Raw genomic sequence first — 19,306 nt, 5'->3', positions numbered from 1 at the left:
TAATTAAAAACAAAACGGATAGGTAGGGTCAATCGAAAAGCGCTACGACTTTTTAAAATGAAACTCCCGCGTGCTGCCTTTTCTAAACAAACTTTTATTGGCGGAACAAAACAATGCACTTAATACCTACTTAGTTTGCTTTAAACATAAATATAAATACATTTAATAGCAGTGTATATACAGGGGCAAAAGGTCACATGTCAACCCGAAACGAACTCCTTGCTATATTCACAAAGACCGCGCCGATCGAACAAACCGACCGGTAACTGGGGCCCCGCTCCCGTAAGGTCGCGTTTATACTACTGGGCGGCGGCACCTCTCCTATGTTTTGCTTTAAAATTTCCCCAACAAACAAAAACCCGGAAAAAAAGTCTCGGAAACGCTAATTCGCACTTAACTCTTCCGTTATACTAATGTGACTCAGGACGGCCATTTTTTCCTACATCTGTCAAAGTTTGTGTGATATTTAATCATTGCAAATGTTAGAATTTAAAATGGAACCACTGGTTAACAAAAATTTAATGAAAACCAAAATAAAACCTACAAATAAAAATTGCAGCAATGAGTTTCCATCAAATTTATTATTTGAGGAGTGTAACATTTAAAATGTGTGTGTATTTAAAAAAAATATCGATTACATTATTATTTTCACTGAAATATCACAACTGGTCGTTTCAATTCCAGTTCTAATACCTGCAAAGTAGTAATCGCGTAGTTGACAAATACACACACAGAATAAATAGACAAACAGAAGACTTTGGCTTCCTGGAAAATCGCCATTTAATACAAATATAACGCCGAGCCGTATTAAAATTTTTGTAAATTATGGCAGACTCAACATTTTGACGTTAGTGTAATGCGCAAACTGAGAGTTATCCTTGGGGTTGTTTGTCTATTCCGTGCCCAAACGTCGGAAACATTTCGCGCTCTAAACAGTACCAGACATAGACAGAGCGGTCTGATCTAAAGAGAGGCAACAGAGGCAACGTATTTTTCCATGCGCACGGTCGGATGTCCTTGGTATAAATGTCAAAAAGCTCGTACCCGTTCGATTGTTTATCTTCTGGATTCGTTCTACGTCGATTGTTTATTAACCAAACTTGCTGACGCTTCGTCAATTATCTGACTGACTAAAAGGCAGAAAATATAATTTATTAACAAGCGACGTGGGATGAATCCGAAAGATTTGTAAACAGTAGCTCATATTTATAGTGTGCTGATTTTTTGTTTTTTTATTGTGATCTTTTATGTTATTTTCAAGTAAACCGAAAACATAGGGTGCTTATCGCAGGTGTTATTTTCAGACTGGCATTGATATCGAAAAGTACATCCTGTTTTTAGTATGTTTTTCGTTAAATTTGATTTATAGTAATATTGTTTATTTATAATATCTTAATATAGTAAAATATCCAAAAATGTTGATGGCTTAACAATATAAGACAAGTAGAGAGTTTGTTGCCATTGTCGCCAACGTTCAGTAACGAAGTTACCTAAAGAAAGAAATATTCTCATAAAAATCGATGCAAGCGGGGAATAACGTTTAAAAAATGCTTGGGTGTTATCCTCTAGAACGTGACACAAACTGTCAAGTATTATTTTTCAGTATAATAATGCGTATCTATTGCACGAAGCATAAAAATGATGACACTTATAAAGCACTAAAAAAAATTGCAACCCTTTGCGTTCTGTGATTTTTTATCTTCAAATCGGTTTAATAAAAACAAAATAATGAGTTTTTCTCTTTGAGCATTTTCATTTAAAACTTTCGAATAATGGATAATTTTCATTAAAATTCATTTTCGCTATATTAAAATAATCAAATAAAATATTGCGGTGTTGTGGAATTAATTCGCGGGGTTTTGGTAATAGATGGCGCTAGTGGTATAGTACGGCTGTTATTTGACGTCATTTTCTTTACCACATATCATTTGTTATATCAAAACAAAACCAACAACAATTTGTGATGTTTTTAATATGTCGCAGTTTCTGCCAAATAAAGTGTCATAATAAAGTCATCGTAATTTGGTAGATGTTTATGAAGAACATGCACTAGCGGAGCAAACGTGTAGAAAATGGTTTCCACGTTTTATAAGAGCGACATAGCCCAAAAAATTCGAAAATGAAGAATAAGAAAAATTGTTTAATGAAGAATTCACGTCAGACTCTTTTCAAGAATTGTCAACTTCACTAGAAATTGGTAAGGAGGGTCCAAAATGAATTAAAGCCGAGAGATATCGAAAGGCGATTTTTGATTTATGATTTACTGCTTCCAGTGGAAAAAAGAAAAGGATTTTTGCATCGGATCGTCACGAGAGAGGAAAGCTGGATTTATTACGACAATCCTAAGCAAAGAAAGTCCTGGGTAAAGCCTGGTGGACACCAGTGGCGACGAAAATCCACGAATCTAAGCTCCTGCTATGCATTTGGTGGGATCAACTGGGTGTGATTGATTACGAGCTTTAAAACCAAATAAAACGATTACAGGAGCACGACTCCAATTCATGCGCCCGAGCTAAAAAAAAAACGTCCAGAATATGACAAGGTCATTTTATTACAAGACAATGCTCGTCCGCACGTCACGAAACGAGTCAACACATACCTTGAAACGCTTCAATGAGACGCCCTACCTCACCCGCCGTACTTTCCAGATGCTGCACCATTTGTTCAGATCTATGGCTCATACGGCTCACTGGTTATGAAGATTCGTGGATCGCACCTAAAGACCAGCAGCGGGAAAAGTGACAATATTTCAATATTCATTTTTAATAAATATTGTTTTAAATTGAAAAAAAACCGCGACGAATTAATTCCAATTCCTAATAATAAAAAAAGCGTCACTTTCTTTAAAAGAAATTGATCCTAGTCTATGAACCTGTTCATCAGTTGGCGAACAAATTTCTCTCGGCGTATAACGACGCGATCGTGACTAACGCAAGGTCACCAAAAATGGACCCCCTACTTTCTTACGCTTACTGTTGCCTCTCGATCGATCAATCGCCTACGGCCCGTCGTCCTGAAGTATAAACGCCACGTAAAGTATTATTGCACTCGCCTGCCAGGCGTTTTCGGGCTCGGCCATGTGACACCCCCGCCAACAGGCGCCTCGATGGGCGGGCCTGTGATCGAGACCGACCCACTCGAGCCGATCGCAATCGCCTGCGTCTCGTCAAGCAACAGCAGGGGACTGAGGACCCAACAGCAACGCTGCGACCGCAAAATCACCTGTGCGCTACGCGCGGCGACACCGGACGATGGGAGGGCGGGAGAAGCGCCGTCGGTATCGCCGCGTTTAACGTACAGGGGGTTGCCCCAATCCAACAGCCGTGTGCAGGCTGTGACGGGTATCGCCTGCTACGGAGGTTACGTGTCTACCAGTCCCTGAACGGCAGGACGAGCGTCCGGCGGACATCCCGACGAGGCGGCAGCGGATCGCGCCGCCCTAGGGGCGGGTCCGGACACCCGTCCGCGAAAAAAAAATAAAACCATACACCGTTTCTATCGCAGAAAAAGTAAAATAAAAAAAGGGATTACCTTCGGTCGCGACGGCGTGTCTAAACATTGTTTTCGTTTTTTAATTTTTATCACTACTAGGACTAATCTCGATTACAGGTTAGATACAAGTCAGTTCGGCTTAGGACCTACCTGAAGACTTTATCGAAATGTACAATTTCGGACGGGCGTTCCGCCATTGTTTTTGTCGCATTCAGCTAGTTAGATACCTACAGTTTATTATATATCCTTTTTTTTTGTTACGCGGCGGCGGTCAAAATTTACGTGCGCTTTTATTTTATTGTCGGCATATCGAATATTTATTTAGTAGTGAATCTTTAAAAAAAAAGATCTTTAAAAATTAAAACTAACACGTTTTGGTTTTGGATTTTCGCGTGTCTTATAATAGAAATAACTTTTTTCTTTTATATATTTTCCACACTTCTAAATATCCCGAATCTCCATATAGCGGACACTGCATGAATGCCTGTTTGTCCATTATTGGGAGATTGTACAGCAATAATTGGTATTCAGAGCGTTGATGGGCACAAAACAAAAAAAAACCAACATGTTTGAATCAATTTATCAATAACATATCTATCAAATACTCTAAAAATGAAAAATTATACGTGTTTTAAGAAAATTATTTCTCATATTTTACATTTTAAATAAAACATATTTTACAGAATTCACTATGGTTCATGGACAAAAAACAAAAAATAAATCCATATGTGTTGGATCAATTTATCATAACATATCAATCAAATATTCTAAAAATGAAAAATTATACGTTATTTAATAAAATTATCATATTTACATAGTTCACTATTCGGAGCGTTGATGGACACAAAACAAAAAATAAATCAATATGTATTGAATCAATTTATCATAACATATCAAATATTCTAAAAATTAAAATGAAAAATTTTACGTTTTTTACTAAAATTAATTATTAAATTTTAAATGAAATATATTTTACAGAATTCACCATGGTTGTCCACTATTGAGAGGTTGTACTGAATAATTAATTGGTATTCAGAGTGGTGATAAATACAAAACAAAATATTCTTCTAAAATATTGTAAAATTAAAAAATATATTTCGAAATCAAACTAAGAACGCAATAAGTAATTATCATATTTTAAGTTTTCAAACCATTGATGAACGCAAAATAAAAATTAAATCACTATGTTGACAATATATTTTAATAAAAAAAAATATTCGGAAAATAAAAAAAAATGACTGTAATTAAAACTTCTTATGCAAAATCAAATTTAGAACGTTATAAGTGATTGATTTTGGATCTTCTTCTGCATGTCAATAAAAAATATCATTTTTACTTCAATCTTAATGTAAATTAGGGGACGCTACCGGATTCACTGTGGTTGTTCACTATTGAGAGGTTACACTGTGGTAATAATTTGATTCCTAGCCCTTGCTTCACACCAAATGATAGTGATAGTAGTAATGAAGATTTAAATTAATTGGAATTGATATTACCTTTAACAGGCTCAACTGATATCGCTCGTAAGTTTTTGAAACACATTCAAGATTTTAATGCCCACAATTTTTCCCAAACATTCATAATTTTTTTAGAAATCTTCTTCTTCCTCTAATTTTAAAAATCAAACTAGCTTTGAACGTTTTCCAAAAACACCATACGTTCCAGGTATAAACATCATTTTTTATTTAAACTTTCTAAATATAATAATAAGAAATACATTTCTGCAGAGACCCTCATTTTGCCACTCTTTAAAAAGGAGAAAACGTCCTCTAAAAAAATAGCAAAAAATATTTTTTTTCTCCTAAACTTATTTTTCTATTTTTTGTGTTTTTTAATCCTACAAAAAAACATTTTCAGCAGTTTCTTTCTTCTCAAGACGACTGGGCCATTGTTGCCTTTATCGATATGCCGACAACAAAAAAAAAATGAACCGACGCTTCGCTTGCTTACCTTGCTTTAAATCTAAAAAAAAATGCAACAGCGGCGGGGGGAAAAGGGCGGCCAAACTCAGCCCCGATTACTGAAACCCGCGCCCGCCCCACCCCCCTCGATTTTCGCACGCGCTGCGGGGGATGGGCAAAAATGAAAAAAATAAAATAAAATAAAATAAAGGAAATAAAAATCGACCAACCTTCCACCAAATGGGTGTATATATCGCCCCGGCTGTGTCACGGAATACAAAAAAAAAATAGAATTACGTACCGAGCTGGGGAAGCTTTCGGTCTCGCGCGTGTTACAATCGTAAACCTGTCGAAAGAAAAAAAATAACGGGGGTGCTGTTGCGCACGGGCGGCGGTCTCGGGGACGCGGGGGCGGTCGACGTCGGCGGGCCAACCGCCCCCGCGCGGTGCCGAGACTAAAATAGGTACGTGTGTGTTTATGGGACTTAAATTAGACTTGCGGGTGGTACAGGATCATCAATGGAGATCATCTGAAACGGGGCTGCATGATCATCGGTCCGGCGGGGAAGACGTGGGCGCCGTACATCATTCCGGGTGGCATCCCGATCATACCTACCGACAAAAACAAAAGACGATTGCCGATATTAGCGGCGCGGCCTCCTCCGAAACGGACCACCCCGGGCAAATCTCTCAAGTAACACCCAAAAACATTCCAAATTCATGAAATTTGAATCGGCCTCTAATCATTGACAAGCTAAATGCACTTTTTTATATTTTTTTTCGTGAACTACTGTGTGTGTGAACTGTAAAACTTAGTGGTCGTAAAGAATAAATTCGCAAAATTATTCACTTTACTTCTTTTTTACGCTATGTCGCTATAATCTGTTTCATAATGCCAGACGGTAATAAATCATTATTGAACTGTAGAACCAAGTAGTTTAGTTGTTTTCCGTAGGCGTAGTATTGTACGTGGTGTATTCAAAAGGTAAGGGACTATTAAGTTCCATTAAAAAGTAATTCATTATTTATCAAAATTAATATTGTCCCTTTCAATAATGATAATGATAACACCCACTTGTGCCAACGTTTTTCCAATCTTCGAAGCACTTCTGGTACGCACTTTCTGGTATAGTCTCGAGTTCTTCTGATCTTTTCTTTATCTCCTCAATCGTTCCAAACCTTTTTCCTTTCATGGGCTTCTTGAGTTTTGAGAACAGGAAAAGGTCGCATGAGGCCATATATTAAGTAAGTAAACAAAACCTTGACATTTCATCCCACTTGACGTGCTTCTGGGGGCTTCCATTGGGCGACTGAGCTTTGGTTGCGACGTCATAACCATATAAAGTCTGTTCATAGATATAAGAAAGTGACTAACTGATAAAAATCGTTCTTTAGACAAAGCGGCTCGAAATATATCTCTCCCTGTGCTGTCTGTTGCAAACAAACCTCTACAGTCTTCATTATTGGATTTATAACCACCGCAAAGAATCATTATGCCAAGAAATGCTTTGAGTTTTATTTCATCGATATGCCCTACATAGGAAGCGGTAGGACCATATCTTACGCTAAGTTCTGGTATTTTCGTGTTAGTGTGTTCCAGGATCTCAGCTAAATATGTTCAGTAAAAAAAAGTGACTAAGAATGATATGGCGATTGAGGCGGTGTAGCAGCTGCTGGACCTTTGAGCCCTGGTAAATGTAATACTAAATTGTCCATTCTTGTCCTTGAATTAAGGAAAGACCCGGGCAAGCTGTAAGAATAAAATATGCACCGAACAGGTCCGTACTTAGAATTTAATTATTTGGGGTTTTGTTAGGAAAGATTGGAGTTAACACGGAAAAAACATTGTTACGACGAATGGCAGATTTCAGTTGGTGCCAAACATGTTCAATGGGATTAAATATACAGTGGTAAAGTGGAAGCCTTAAAACAGTATGCCCTAGATTTTTTGCATAATTATCACAGACGTATTCCTTTTGTAGGGTCAAGCTTTGTAGAACCTCAATTAATTGCTTTTTGGTATAACCTTCGTAAAAATAAATGTCGTTATTATACATGTAGTTTTGGATTGTTGCTTTTGTGTCACATGAGGAGGGTTATAGTCAACTGTCTACTGTGATAACTTACATTGAAGAATGTTTGGAACTAATTTGTTTTTAAACCAACTTTCAAATAAATCGGCGGTGGTGTCTTCATGGTAATCCAGAGAAGAATCCTTAATATTTTTCACAGACAGAGAAAGTCCATTTGGAATCCAACCATCTTTAGAGCCAGCATGCAAAATAGTTATTCTTTTACCTCTTTTCGATGGCGCGTTTGTTTTACACTTATCAATTGAGTCAACCCAACCCTTTTCCGGGGTATCATAAGTGCCGAACCATGTTTGATCCAAGTAAATAATTGGCCTTTGTTGTTCTCTGTAAATCCTAATTTTTTCTGGATATTCCCGTCGCCATTTCCGAATTCTAAAAGATTCCGTTAAAACTTGTCTTTTGTCAATTTTTTTAAATCTAAAACCTATATGTTGAATACACTTCCATAAGGTAGTTCTGCCACATTTAACACCTGTTTTATATTTTTCAAGCCTCCTAATTAAGATATCTAATGTAGGCACGCTTTGTTCCTCGTATAACTGGCAGATTTTAAGCCGTATTATATCTTGATCACTTTCATCTACACTCGAGAAAATGTCAGCATCGCTTCTTTTTTTCCTCGCTGAAATGGGATTATTTACAATTTCCAATACAGTTGATGTTGGAATTTTCGTCAATGTGGGCGATTCTTCTAAAGATGCTTGCTTGCTGGCACCACGTTCAATAAGAGTCAAATAAACATTGTTTATAACTTCATTAGTCTCAATAGAATAGTGTTTTCTACATTTGGGCGGGAGCATCTCCTGAGATACACTAGTCTCGCACATATTTTGCATAATTCGCACAGGATTCTACACACGCTGTATTACATACGAAATCAGAATGATTACTAATAAACTTAAACTAAGTAATATAACAAACCAAAGAATATTAAACATAGCTAGGTATAAAATTATGTTTTATTACGGACCATAATTTTACCTGAATTTAAATTCCGAAACTTTAGGTAATACTCTTGTTCTTATGTTGTTGTATGTTAATGACTACCCTTGGATAATCCCATTCAAAAGCAATTGGTCACTTTCTTATATCTATGAACAGACCACACCCATGATTCGTCACCCGTTATGACTTTTTTGATCAGGATCATCATTGACGTAGTTTAACGGCCCTTTTTTTCAAAATTGAGCAGTTTCAAAACAAATTTTGCTGCTACACGTTTCATGTCCTAAACTTCGAAAAAAATTGCATGGCACGAGCCAATAGAGATGCGGACGTCATTGTCATTCCATGATTTTTCAAAACCATTGGTTTCACCTCTTCAACGCTTTCATCAGTTATTGACGTGCTGGGACGTCCAGAGCGAGGTTCGTCATCGGGCATCTTCTCGGACATCTTGGAAGAGCTTGTACCACTTATAAACATTTTTTTGCTCATAGTGGATTCACCAAATGCCACCAAATCGCCGAGTACACATCTTCACAAAAAAAAGTAAACGTCCAAACTGGCTGAAATTTTGAGCATATCTGAAGGGCATGTGTACCAATATAATAAAAAAATATATCGAAGGTCGAATGTACGTAGCTCGCCCAATTACAAACGTCGCCTTACTTTTTGAACACGCCTCGTATCTACGTATGTCAAGAGCCGTCAGAGTGGCAGGTAGACAGCCAGGTAGTTGATCTACCCGTGTTTTAGAATTAAAATTACTTTTCGTTCTTGCAAGTTGCTAGTGTGCAAACGCGAAAAATCTTATTCTCAATGCATTCAAAGCTATACAAGTTTTAAAAAATATATACATTTCACTAACCTCCATAAGTAAACGGGAGACTAAAATTTGGACACAATTTTATTTCCACGCGAACCACTCACATGTTATTGACGATATTTTCGTACACTCATCATGATATAATAAATTGACTACTAATTAACATTAAAACTTTCAAATAAGCTGTCTTTAGTTATCAGAGAATATTAAATTGTTTTCAAAAATATATATTTTTTTAAATAAATATTTCTTCAAAGAAAACTCAACGAAATTTTGGGTGCTAGATTAAAAGATTTGCCCACAGTGCGGCGGCGCGTTGAACATAGACAAGACTAGGCGGAGGGCGGGGAGAGTCCGATGTTCGAAAAACTCGCGGGAACGTCATAAGGCATTAAACAACTATTATAAATCAGGGAGACTCCCGTTTCTTTACTAAACCTGTCGGCAATTGCGCTCTTAAACAAACCACCCTCACTCCAACAAATAAAAATCCAAATGTTCGGATAAAGCTTTTACATATTTCTTCTGCATTAAGTATATTCTTTGTTTAGTTTAAGATTTTAAGAACAAAATTTTATTTCGTTTGGGTATTTTTTTAAACACGGATTTATATTACTATCCTATTATAATTTTCATACTTTTTATGACAATTGCGTGATAATTAGGTTGTTTATTTTCCCAATTTTCGCGCTTTTCAAATTTCAAAATATTACTACCCTACTAGGATGATCGAAGAGTAGGAATGACGTCGAAATAAACTGTCAAAGAGAACACAGCATCGGCTCCTTGACAAACTAAACCGTTGTAGAAAGAAAAGCGATATACAATACCAAGCAAACGTCAATCAACGAGACTTCTGTCATATGACGTCATCCTAGCATTCGTTGCAGTCTAAAAGAATTAAAAAAACAACTAAAACCTGCATTGGATTAACAAAACAATATTTATGTAGAAATATTTTCCGAAAGGTGTGCGACGTTTGTGTACGACAATAAAAATGAAACACAGTATACTGGATGTCCGGAAAAATGTGAGAAGTCTCTAGGATCCTAGACAGAACACGAAAGAGGAGCATGGAGATCTAGAGAACGCAACCGGGGATAGATATGTTTAACATACATTAATTACAATTTATAAAAATAAAATAAAGCTTTTTTTTTCACACATGAAACATTCGTTTTTTTTTATTACATTTTTTCTCTTTATCTTTTGTTTTCAACTAAAGGTTGTAAACTATCTAAAATAATTTTTTAAGTTTTTATCGCGCAGCATGTTTTTTATTTACGGTCCAATGTTGCAAAGGACCATTACTCTAAAATTCTAAAAAAAAAATTATTTATCGAAATTAAATACGAGTATTTTTTATTATGCGTGTTAGTTGACGACTTAGTCCATCCCTGGTAACCTTAACAAGCAACATATGCTATTTTTACTAAATTAATTCAAGGTACTTTAAAAGATGTTCAAGTATTTCGAAAAAAAAAAAGTGACCTTGCTATGTTCTTTTTTCCTTGTTCTATTTACATACCAAGGAGTACCTATATTTTCTCGACTAATATGCTAATAAAAAAAAAGAATATATCGCACCCTCACAAGTCTTGTTTATGTTCAGCACCCGTGCGGCCTACAGGCCAACATTGCGACAAGAACTATGTTTTTATATATATATGTATGCTCTCTAACGTTTCAGTTCAAATACATCGTCCAAATGCAAATGTGGGTGTGTATGTGTCACGGGAAGGTGAATATATCGACAAATGTATCGACGGGTGTACTACGCAATCTAGTATGGTCGAGACACTGCGCCCGGGCAAAACCCCTATACGGCGACGCTGCCTTTTTTTTCTCTACACCGCATCGGGAAACAAATCCGACCCCTATTGCGATTTTCAAAGGAAAACGAATGAAAAAACCCACCGGACCTTGAGAGAGACGCATATAGTCGGAATATATTTTTGCGCCACCCTGTATAACAAGTTTTAAATTCAACCGTCGTCGTTTAGCCCTAACATTAAAATGAACAACATTGGAAGGTTTAAGAGTTCATTTTGTGAACTGAGATTTCAAAATCAGATTTTGAACAACACCATTTTAAAGCTACGGGGGAAAATCGAAAAAGAGATATTTTGATTTTGTGAATGTTTTTTAATTGAAACTTTCAAATATAAATAAAACAACTCATCTAAAAATTGAATTCCAACCCCAACCCTAAATTATATTATATATTATATAACATCATTTTAGATTTTTGGTAATATTGCCAGGGTTAAGTTTATTTTTTATTATTTTATGTTTTTTGATGGCATTAAATGAAATTATTATAATTATAAGGTTAGATAACAACAAAACGACACAAACTAAAAAATGAAATTTTGTGAAAATATATCTATATAAGTCAGAATAAACAATATAACATTTATTATAAAGAATATCAGAAAACACAACATAATAAAAATAGAACACGGTCGCACTACTATAAATCTAAAAGACATTTAAATTATAAAAAAAATAGAACCGCAGTTAAGAATCTGATTCTGATAACGATCCTTCAATTCCATCTTTCAATTAAAATTTCACACGAGTAAATTGCCAACCAAGCCCAAGTCCCTGTTGTTTTCGAAAAATATTTTACCAATTTTACAATAATTTTTTAAAAAAGACGAAAAAACTCCCTCAAAGTCCCGTGATTTTGCTTAAACCCCCCAACTAGGATTTCGGGTTATTTTTTGAAAAAAAAAAAAAACCTAATACCATAAGTCACTTCGTTAACGTATTTCAACCAAAACACGGGAGACAAACTATGGGTTATTCGATGTTAAAACGATACGTTAGATATATTAAGAAATAGACGGACCCCTGAGACTTTGGGAAGGCACCCATGTCCAAAAAAGAAAAAAAATCACCCCAAACATTCCTGCTTAAATATTGCAAAACAATTAAGTACGACTGAAGTGGCAACGCCGGCTGCTCTCGGTGGGCGGGCCCCACGCACCAGCCCCCAAGAGGCGTGACCCGACCGAAAATTGGGCGTGGCCTTTCGCAAAGTTCCGTCTCCGCTCCACGAATATTGCCATTTATTCGATTCAACCTTTATACTTTTTAAAAGAAAAAAATATATAACCATACTTACCTGTATAAAAAAAAACATCTACCAAATCAAAGCGACAGATTAAAAGGAAAAGAAACTCAAGCCCCCCCTCACCCCCGGTTACCACGCAAAGAAAAAAGTGCCGCCACCGAACAAGTGACAATATTTAATACTCTACCCGCCCCCTCACCACCACCGAAACCCCTTAGTCTGAAGGGGAGCGATTAAAAGGAAATAATTAACCCTCGCCGTTAAAGTAGTGGGATGCAATAAAATTCCAACCAATAAATAATAAAAAAAAAATTACAACAAACCAATCACGGCAAAAACTAAGCGAGTGACAAAATATAATAGTAGTAAATCTCTGAAGTAAATAAATGCAATGCATGCCAACACATAAGTGCTTGATTTGTTCTGTACCTTATGCGGCCGGACCGTCCCTCCATTTTAAGCACTGACTGCGCCCCCTTTTTAATTTCGGTAATTTTTTTCGATCTGTTTTTTTTGTTTCGTCGCCTTTAGCTCACTGATGAACTGCGGGGCGTTGTTTTCTAGAGGACGCGCCCGTTTCGGGGGCGTGGCCTACGTTTGGGCGAGTTTACCGCCCGACTAATCTTTTCGTACCGACTGTACCGGATAAACAGGGTGGCCACCTTTTCAATGGGATCGTGTCGGTTAAATGGGACAAAAGCTGAGAATTTGGATGCACAATACCCTGAAACTGCCAAAACATTTTGAAAAACGAAATTTTTTCCTTTCTAGTAATATCATTTCCAATTCTAAAAAAAGCAGTTTCACAAAAATTGTAAGTTTATAATTAGTCAATTGTTTCTCGTTTTTGAGAAAAGAGCAACTAAAAATCGAAATTTTAAAATCTGTCGAAAATGGTTTGAGATTGGACTATTGGTTTACACTTTTCAATCTTTTTCTTGAATAACTTTCGTATAAAACTATATATCTAGTTTTGCCGCCTTGTTTGAATAACATTTTACTTCATTAGACATAAACTACTTCCTTGGGTGCATGCCTATCTTCTTTTGTTATATACTTTTTTTATACAAATAAATTAACCAAAAAATTAAAAGTACATATTTGACAAAAAGCCCATGTCTTTTCTTATGCTTTTTAGTTTGTAAATTGTACGGGGTTAAATAACGAATAACAATTAATTAATATACCTTAATTTTGGATTATGTGATTTCAGCTTCGCATCCTAATAATGTGTTTACAATAAAATCATATTAATATTATTTCGGGCAAATCAACATTGAAAGAATTATAGCGATTCCGGAAAAGGTTTTGGAAGCTATTGATGGTAAGGTTATTTCCTGTATGACCTTGTTGGATTTTTTGAAGGCTTTTTTGATTGCATTAGTCATGAGTCTCTTGTAAACAAACTTGAAATTTACGGCATAAGGAGTCAAAGTTTCAACTTTTTTAAATCTTACCTTAACAACAGACAACAAATCGTTACGTTACCTAACAGTGATGTTTCAGAACCGTAATTTGTTTCGCTTGGGGTGCCACAAGGCTCAATACTGGGTGGAATTCTTTTCGTAATATTTATTAACGACATACCATCGAAAATAAAATCACATATAGTTTCTTTATATGCAGATGACACAATACTTAATTTGGGTAGAGCCGTAAGTGACTCAGTATCTGCAAGTACACAGGCGATTGTTGATATAGAAGAGTGGTTTGGTTCGAATCGTCTTCAATTGAATTACAATAAATTAGAGGGTGTCTTTTTTTCAGGTGCACCTGACGTTAGCTCTCATGTGTCTACATAAATAGTAGACTTAACTGGTACGTACATATAGATATGCTGGCCGGGAGATTACAACGTAATATTTTAGTAACTTCATTAACGTTACATCATATAGCACATTGTTGTGGGGAGACTCTTCAGAGGCCCATAGAGTCTTTGTATTGCACACAAAGCATCAGTGTAAAAAATGAGTTAAAAAAATGAGAATATTAACTCTCCCTTCAATTTTCATCTATCAGTGCATAATGTGTGATCATGAAAATAAAAAACAAATAAATTCCGACATTCACATGTATGATACGAGACATAAAAATGGTTGTTACCCATCATGGTGTAAATAAAATCAATAGATTATTATCATACATTATTATACAATTCAATACCAACTTCATTGGTATTGAATTGTATAACAAAATACCAGCAACTCTTAAAAACAACTTTCCTGGATTGAATTTAAAAAATAATATTAAACATATTTAAACGGAAGAATGCTTTTAAAACTATAAAGATTCTTGACTCATATTGACAACTTTATATGTATTTTTTATACATGCTGGGTCAATAAACAATTATTATTATTATTATTAATAAAATTACATTAGGATAACATTCTATGGTTCTAAAATTTCAAATAAATGCGCTAGCAAGGAAATACTAAAACCAAATAATTTGGTTTTTCCAGAATATTTCTTGGTCCACCCCCGCTAATTTAAATTGGTAACTTCATAACTTTAAGTATAGACGGATAAACATTTATTAATAACAATAAAATCTAAAAATAAAAACTCTGTATGTTTTAAGGCTACCCACAAAATCCCATTGAAAAAGTGGACACATGTAGAGTGGCTAACCGTCGTAGGAGAACGTTTAAACAATTTATCGAAATTACGAAAACACTTTATTTCGCAGCGGTCATACTAGAACATGTTCGTAAAAAAAAATAATCAGTTTTGAAAAATACATCTTCTGTTGCGCAATGTCCACTTAAAATTACTACTTCTACAGTCAGTTTTCACCGCATAATTTAGAGCTAATACATTCTACTGAGTCCGATAACGGTACAGTCTGAAACAAAACGGGATTTTTTTTTGTTTTTTTTTTTTTGTTGCAAACTGCAAGAACATAATTCCCCGCCCTCACTGCCCGTTTCGGGGCGTGCCCTTCTACAAAAATGGACGAGAGGTGGGACAGAACCGCTCGAAACGTGGGTAATTGGTGTTCCGAGGTGGGTTTGTCCTCAAAAACGAAACCCGAAAAACAAAAAATTATAATTATATATATATATATATATATATATATATATATATATATATATATATATATATATATATATATATATATATATATATATATATATATATATATATATATATATATATATATAACGACGCACCAACACAATCAACCTAAAAAAAACCTTATAGTCCCTAAATGAAAAAACTGAAATCCTATATCCCGCGCCGACGTCGTGTCCTCTTTCTCTCCCGATCGCGATCATCAACATCATCAACATCATCGTCAAAACGCAACCCCCCTGACCCGGTTTACCTACCTGGCGGCATCGAGATCGGAGGCGGTCGCATCAACGGTCCCCCGATGAGGGGCGGACCCCGCAACACGCCCACGGGCGCCATCACGGGCCCCCCCGCCATCATGGCGAGCGGCGGGCCCGACACCCGCACCGGAAAGCCTCCGGCGGCAGCGCGCATCATCGCCAGCTGCTGGTTGTGCGCGGCCTGCACCTCGTGCGCCTTCGCCTGCGCCATCTGGTGAGCGACTTGCTGCGCCGCCGACACCGCTATGGCCAACTGCAACGAGTTGTTTGCCTGCTGCACCTGCGACCGCGACGAACGAATCGATACCGTTAAAAGCGCCGGATCTGAATCCGTGCGATTTTACTTACCTCCGACGCTGACGCGCCCGAACTCGACGCCCTATCCTCCGACTTGCCGCGCACGTGTCTCGCGTACCTCGGATGTCTCGTCCTTATTTCCTCCAGGGAAATATCCTCTGGCGGGTGGATTATCCTGCTGGAACCGCCGGTAGCGGCGATCGTGTTGACCTTCGCGGAATCGGTCACCGGAATACTGCTCGTCGGGTGCGTGGTCGGCGGCGCGCTTATGGTGGCCGCTGGGCGCACAAAAGAGAACGAAAACCAAAAATGACAACAATACACAACTAATAACACGCAATAAAAGCTGTTAAAATTAATTTGTTAAAAAAAAATCTTACCAGCTGAAATGGGCTTAAAATCGGCCCCAACTACCGCTGCACCGGGGGACGACGAGGGCACGGCACTGGGAAATAGGGGCTTCGGCGGGCCCGCTTGACCCTGCATCATGGCCAAATGGGGCGGCATCATGTGTGCCATGCTACACAATTCAAACATACACTTCCACAAAATTCGGGAAAAATGTATTTAATTGTTTCCTAATTACAATGGAGAAACTTGAACATCATATTCAGCAGATAAAAATAACTAAAAAACTTCATATAAACATGGCAGCTATTTTAATAATTATAATTAACGTACTAAAATTAATTATTATGAAATTTATTTATTTATAAAATCCCACAAGCTAAGGAGAGAAAAATAAATAACTAATGTAAGCTATGTTATGTCATGTTATGCTTAACCTCAGTAGTGAAAAAGCGCAAATGCTAGTTGGTCCTTTGGTACGGTACAAAAAGTGTGCTATTCAGACGAGTTATTGGAAAAACAAAATCAACTGGAATTAATAAGTTTGAACAGCAACATCAAGTCGATTTTCAAACCTAATGAGTTTTCAAGGGCCACATAATCGATATTAGCCAAGTCGACAACCAACTTAAAAGATATATAGCAAAGTGAACGGTGCTGAACTTGTTTGATTCGACAAATATGACATTAATAATCAGGATTCCATAGAGATGAAGCATATTCCAAGCGAGTTAAAATAGGAGTTATATGGATATGGATGGAAAATCTAATTATGACCTCTTAATAAAGCCCAACATTTTATAAGCCTTTGAAATTATGTAGGATATATGATTGTTAAAGGTAAAGCCGCTTTCGAAGAGCACACCAAATTAAATTAATATTATTATAAAATTGTTATGCACGTAAAAGCGAATTTCAATTTCAATCATCATGGAAAGCTCAGATATTGGGTGAAGTTGCAAACAATTTTTTTTCTCGAAAAATATTCGCTTTACCAAAAAAACTGAAGTGACCATTTTTGTTTAAAAGTGATCTGGATATCTAAGTTTATAACAAAATTGCGATAAACGATTGGAGTACCACATTTTTATTATTGAAATTTAATTGAAACGGTCTTGAGAATGCACAAGTTCATCAATAATATAAATTTGCTTTTAAGTGCCAATAATACCTACCATGCTTGCAGAATTATCTAGAAGCTTTTTAAAAATAGTAAAAAAAAATGTCAGAATATTTTAACACTTTGTGACTCCAAACGCTTTTTTGTACATAAGTTTATATGAACTTTTGTATTTATTTTTTTGTGCTAAATATACTGATAAAGTTTCTTCAACCATCATTGTGAAAAAAATTCTTTGTTTTTGACACTCGGGTTTTCAGTGCAACTATGAACTGTTTTCTTTTTATTAAATGAATAAAGCAAAGGAAAAATTAAAAATAATATACATGTGTACATCATAACAATTTTTTTACAAAAACATAAAAAACAAGTAATAACTAAATTTGATAGAACAAAAAAGAGCCATTAAAATATATTCTAAATAAAAAACAGGAATAAAAACTAAACTTCGTGAAAGCTTAGTTTTATCCAGATAATTCTAGAACTACCCAGAATTGACGACCTATGATTCTCCATACAGCCACATCTAGGACAATCCATATAAACATTTGCTTACCCTGGATGCATAAACGGTGACCCCATAGGAGCCATGGACATCATTGGGGGCATACCGGGAGGCATACCAGGGGGAGGCATTATCCCCGGCATCATCCCGGGTACCATGCTCGGAGCTGTACCCAGCAATCCTTCTGGTTTTAATTTTTTGCTAGCGGGCTCGTCGTCGTCGGATCCCGAATCGTTGCCGACACTACGAGTGCCTTGCTTCTGCCTCTCGTGCTCTCTGAGGTCTAGTGGAGGTATGCCTTTGAAATAGTAAAGCAAGGGCGAATAAAACATGCCGATATCCCAGGAATCGGGATTATGTAATGGAATTACGCAAAATATTCGACGACGGCGCAAGGTTTCACACCAGACTGAGAAGGAGGACTGGTAAACATAGGTTTTCTAAAAATAGATTACCTTCCATGCCATATATTTCAATATCTACATTGGAGCGGTTTGGTAACGAGTTGGGAACTTTGTCTATGGTTTCCTTGTGCACTTGCATGCAATGTATAGACAGGCCGGGGCCTGTGTACAACTTCTTGTGACATATGTGGCATTTAAAGTGCTTGGCTTTCTGATGCTGTATAAGGATTTTTTCATCCTCAAATTCCCGGTTACAGTACCTAAATATAGTTAAGGAAGACATTACGTACTACGCAATACTAAAAATAAAACGCGTCGGAAAATCTATAATTACACCACTCGACTGATAGGCGTGCATCTATCGCAAAAAGGATACCAGCACCACGGTTTCGACAGCTTCTTCTTCTTGCGACCCATTTTCTGCAAATGATTACACTAATATGTACACAATCACAGTCGGAAACGGAACATTTATCACCACGTCGCGAATTATCACAATACGCACAAGTCCTCCCTAAAGCTACGCAACTTTCAAAGATGGCCAACAATCAAGAAAAAGGCAACGAAAAGCGTATGACACAGTCATCCGCAAACACGATGACGTTGTGCAACTATCATTTCCTGTAACTAATTTAAAAATATGTCCAACAGATGGCACTTGAGCGGACATTTTTTGTCAGAGGCGTCATGTTCCTGTTCAGCGAAGATTTCTCTTTATTTTCATTTTTAGAACTGTTTCATGTCCCTTTTGTATACAAGTTTGAGGAGGTTGACGCTGATTCTATCGAAGCAAAAGTTGAAAATTAATGTTCACTTTCGCTGTGAGATGGCGACTCAATCGTCCGTTTTACATTCAAATAAAATTTACTTGGACTTTTTCGTTTCTCTAAAGAAATGAGGTAGCTTTACGCAAACCGCATTGTAAAAAGAGGCCGTTAAAGTTGTTTCGCTTTAATTAAACCAA

The 19,306-nt window shown here is 36.6% G+C and overlaps 1 protein-coding gene across 1 annotated transcript; it reads right to left on the bottom strand.

The window, feature by feature from the left end:
* Positions 1–62: 62 nt before the first annotated feature.
* LOC132700153 (BUB3-interacting and GLEBS motif-containing protein ZNF207) lies at positions 63–18,938 on the bottom strand. The gene is made up of 8 exons (XM_060667302.1): positions 18,719–18,938; positions 18,394–18,602; positions 17,990–18,236; positions 16,346–16,485; positions 16,017–16,243; positions 15,666–15,948; positions 2,600–6,005; positions 63–2,512 (listed from the first exon to the last, which is right to left on the bottom strand). The coding sequence occupies exons 1-7, from the start codon at positions 18,757–18,759 to the stop codon at positions 5,920–5,922; spliced, it is 1,233 nt and encodes a 410-aa protein (XP_060523285.1). The 5' UTR covers positions 18,760–18,938; the 3' UTR covers positions 63–2,512; positions 2,600–5,919.
* Positions 18,939–19,306: the final 368 nt, after the last annotated feature.

The sequence above is a fragment of the Cylas formicarius genome, unplaced genomic scaffold (assembly GCF_029955315.1).
Source record: "Cylas formicarius isolate icCylForm1 unplaced genomic scaffold, icCylForm1.1 PGA_scaffold_3__17_contigs__length_32017465, whole genome shotgun sequence".
NCBI lineage: Eukaryota > Metazoa > Arthropoda > Insecta > Coleoptera > Brentidae > Cylas > Cylas formicarius.
The sequence above is the reverse complement of the archived record's forward strand: the minus strand, read 5'-3'. Positions and strand labels throughout refer to the sequence as shown.

What these genes read in the sequence shown, in the direction of transcription:
- LOC132700153 (XM_060667302.1), bottom strand. Translation starts at nt 18,759, where the DNA reads ATGGGTCGCAAGAAGAAGAAGCTGTCGAAACCGTGGTGCTG. An exon ending in TCACCGTTTATGCATCCAGG is followed by an intron (nt 16,486 to 17,989) that starts GTAAGCAAATGT and finishes TGAATTGTGTAG; the next exon opens with CATGGCACACATGATGCCGC. An exon ending in CGGGCGCGTCAGCGTCGGAG is followed by an intron (nt 15,949 to 16,016) that starts GTAAGTAAAATC and finishes TCGCGGTCGCAG; the next exon opens with GTGCAGCAGGCAAACAACTC.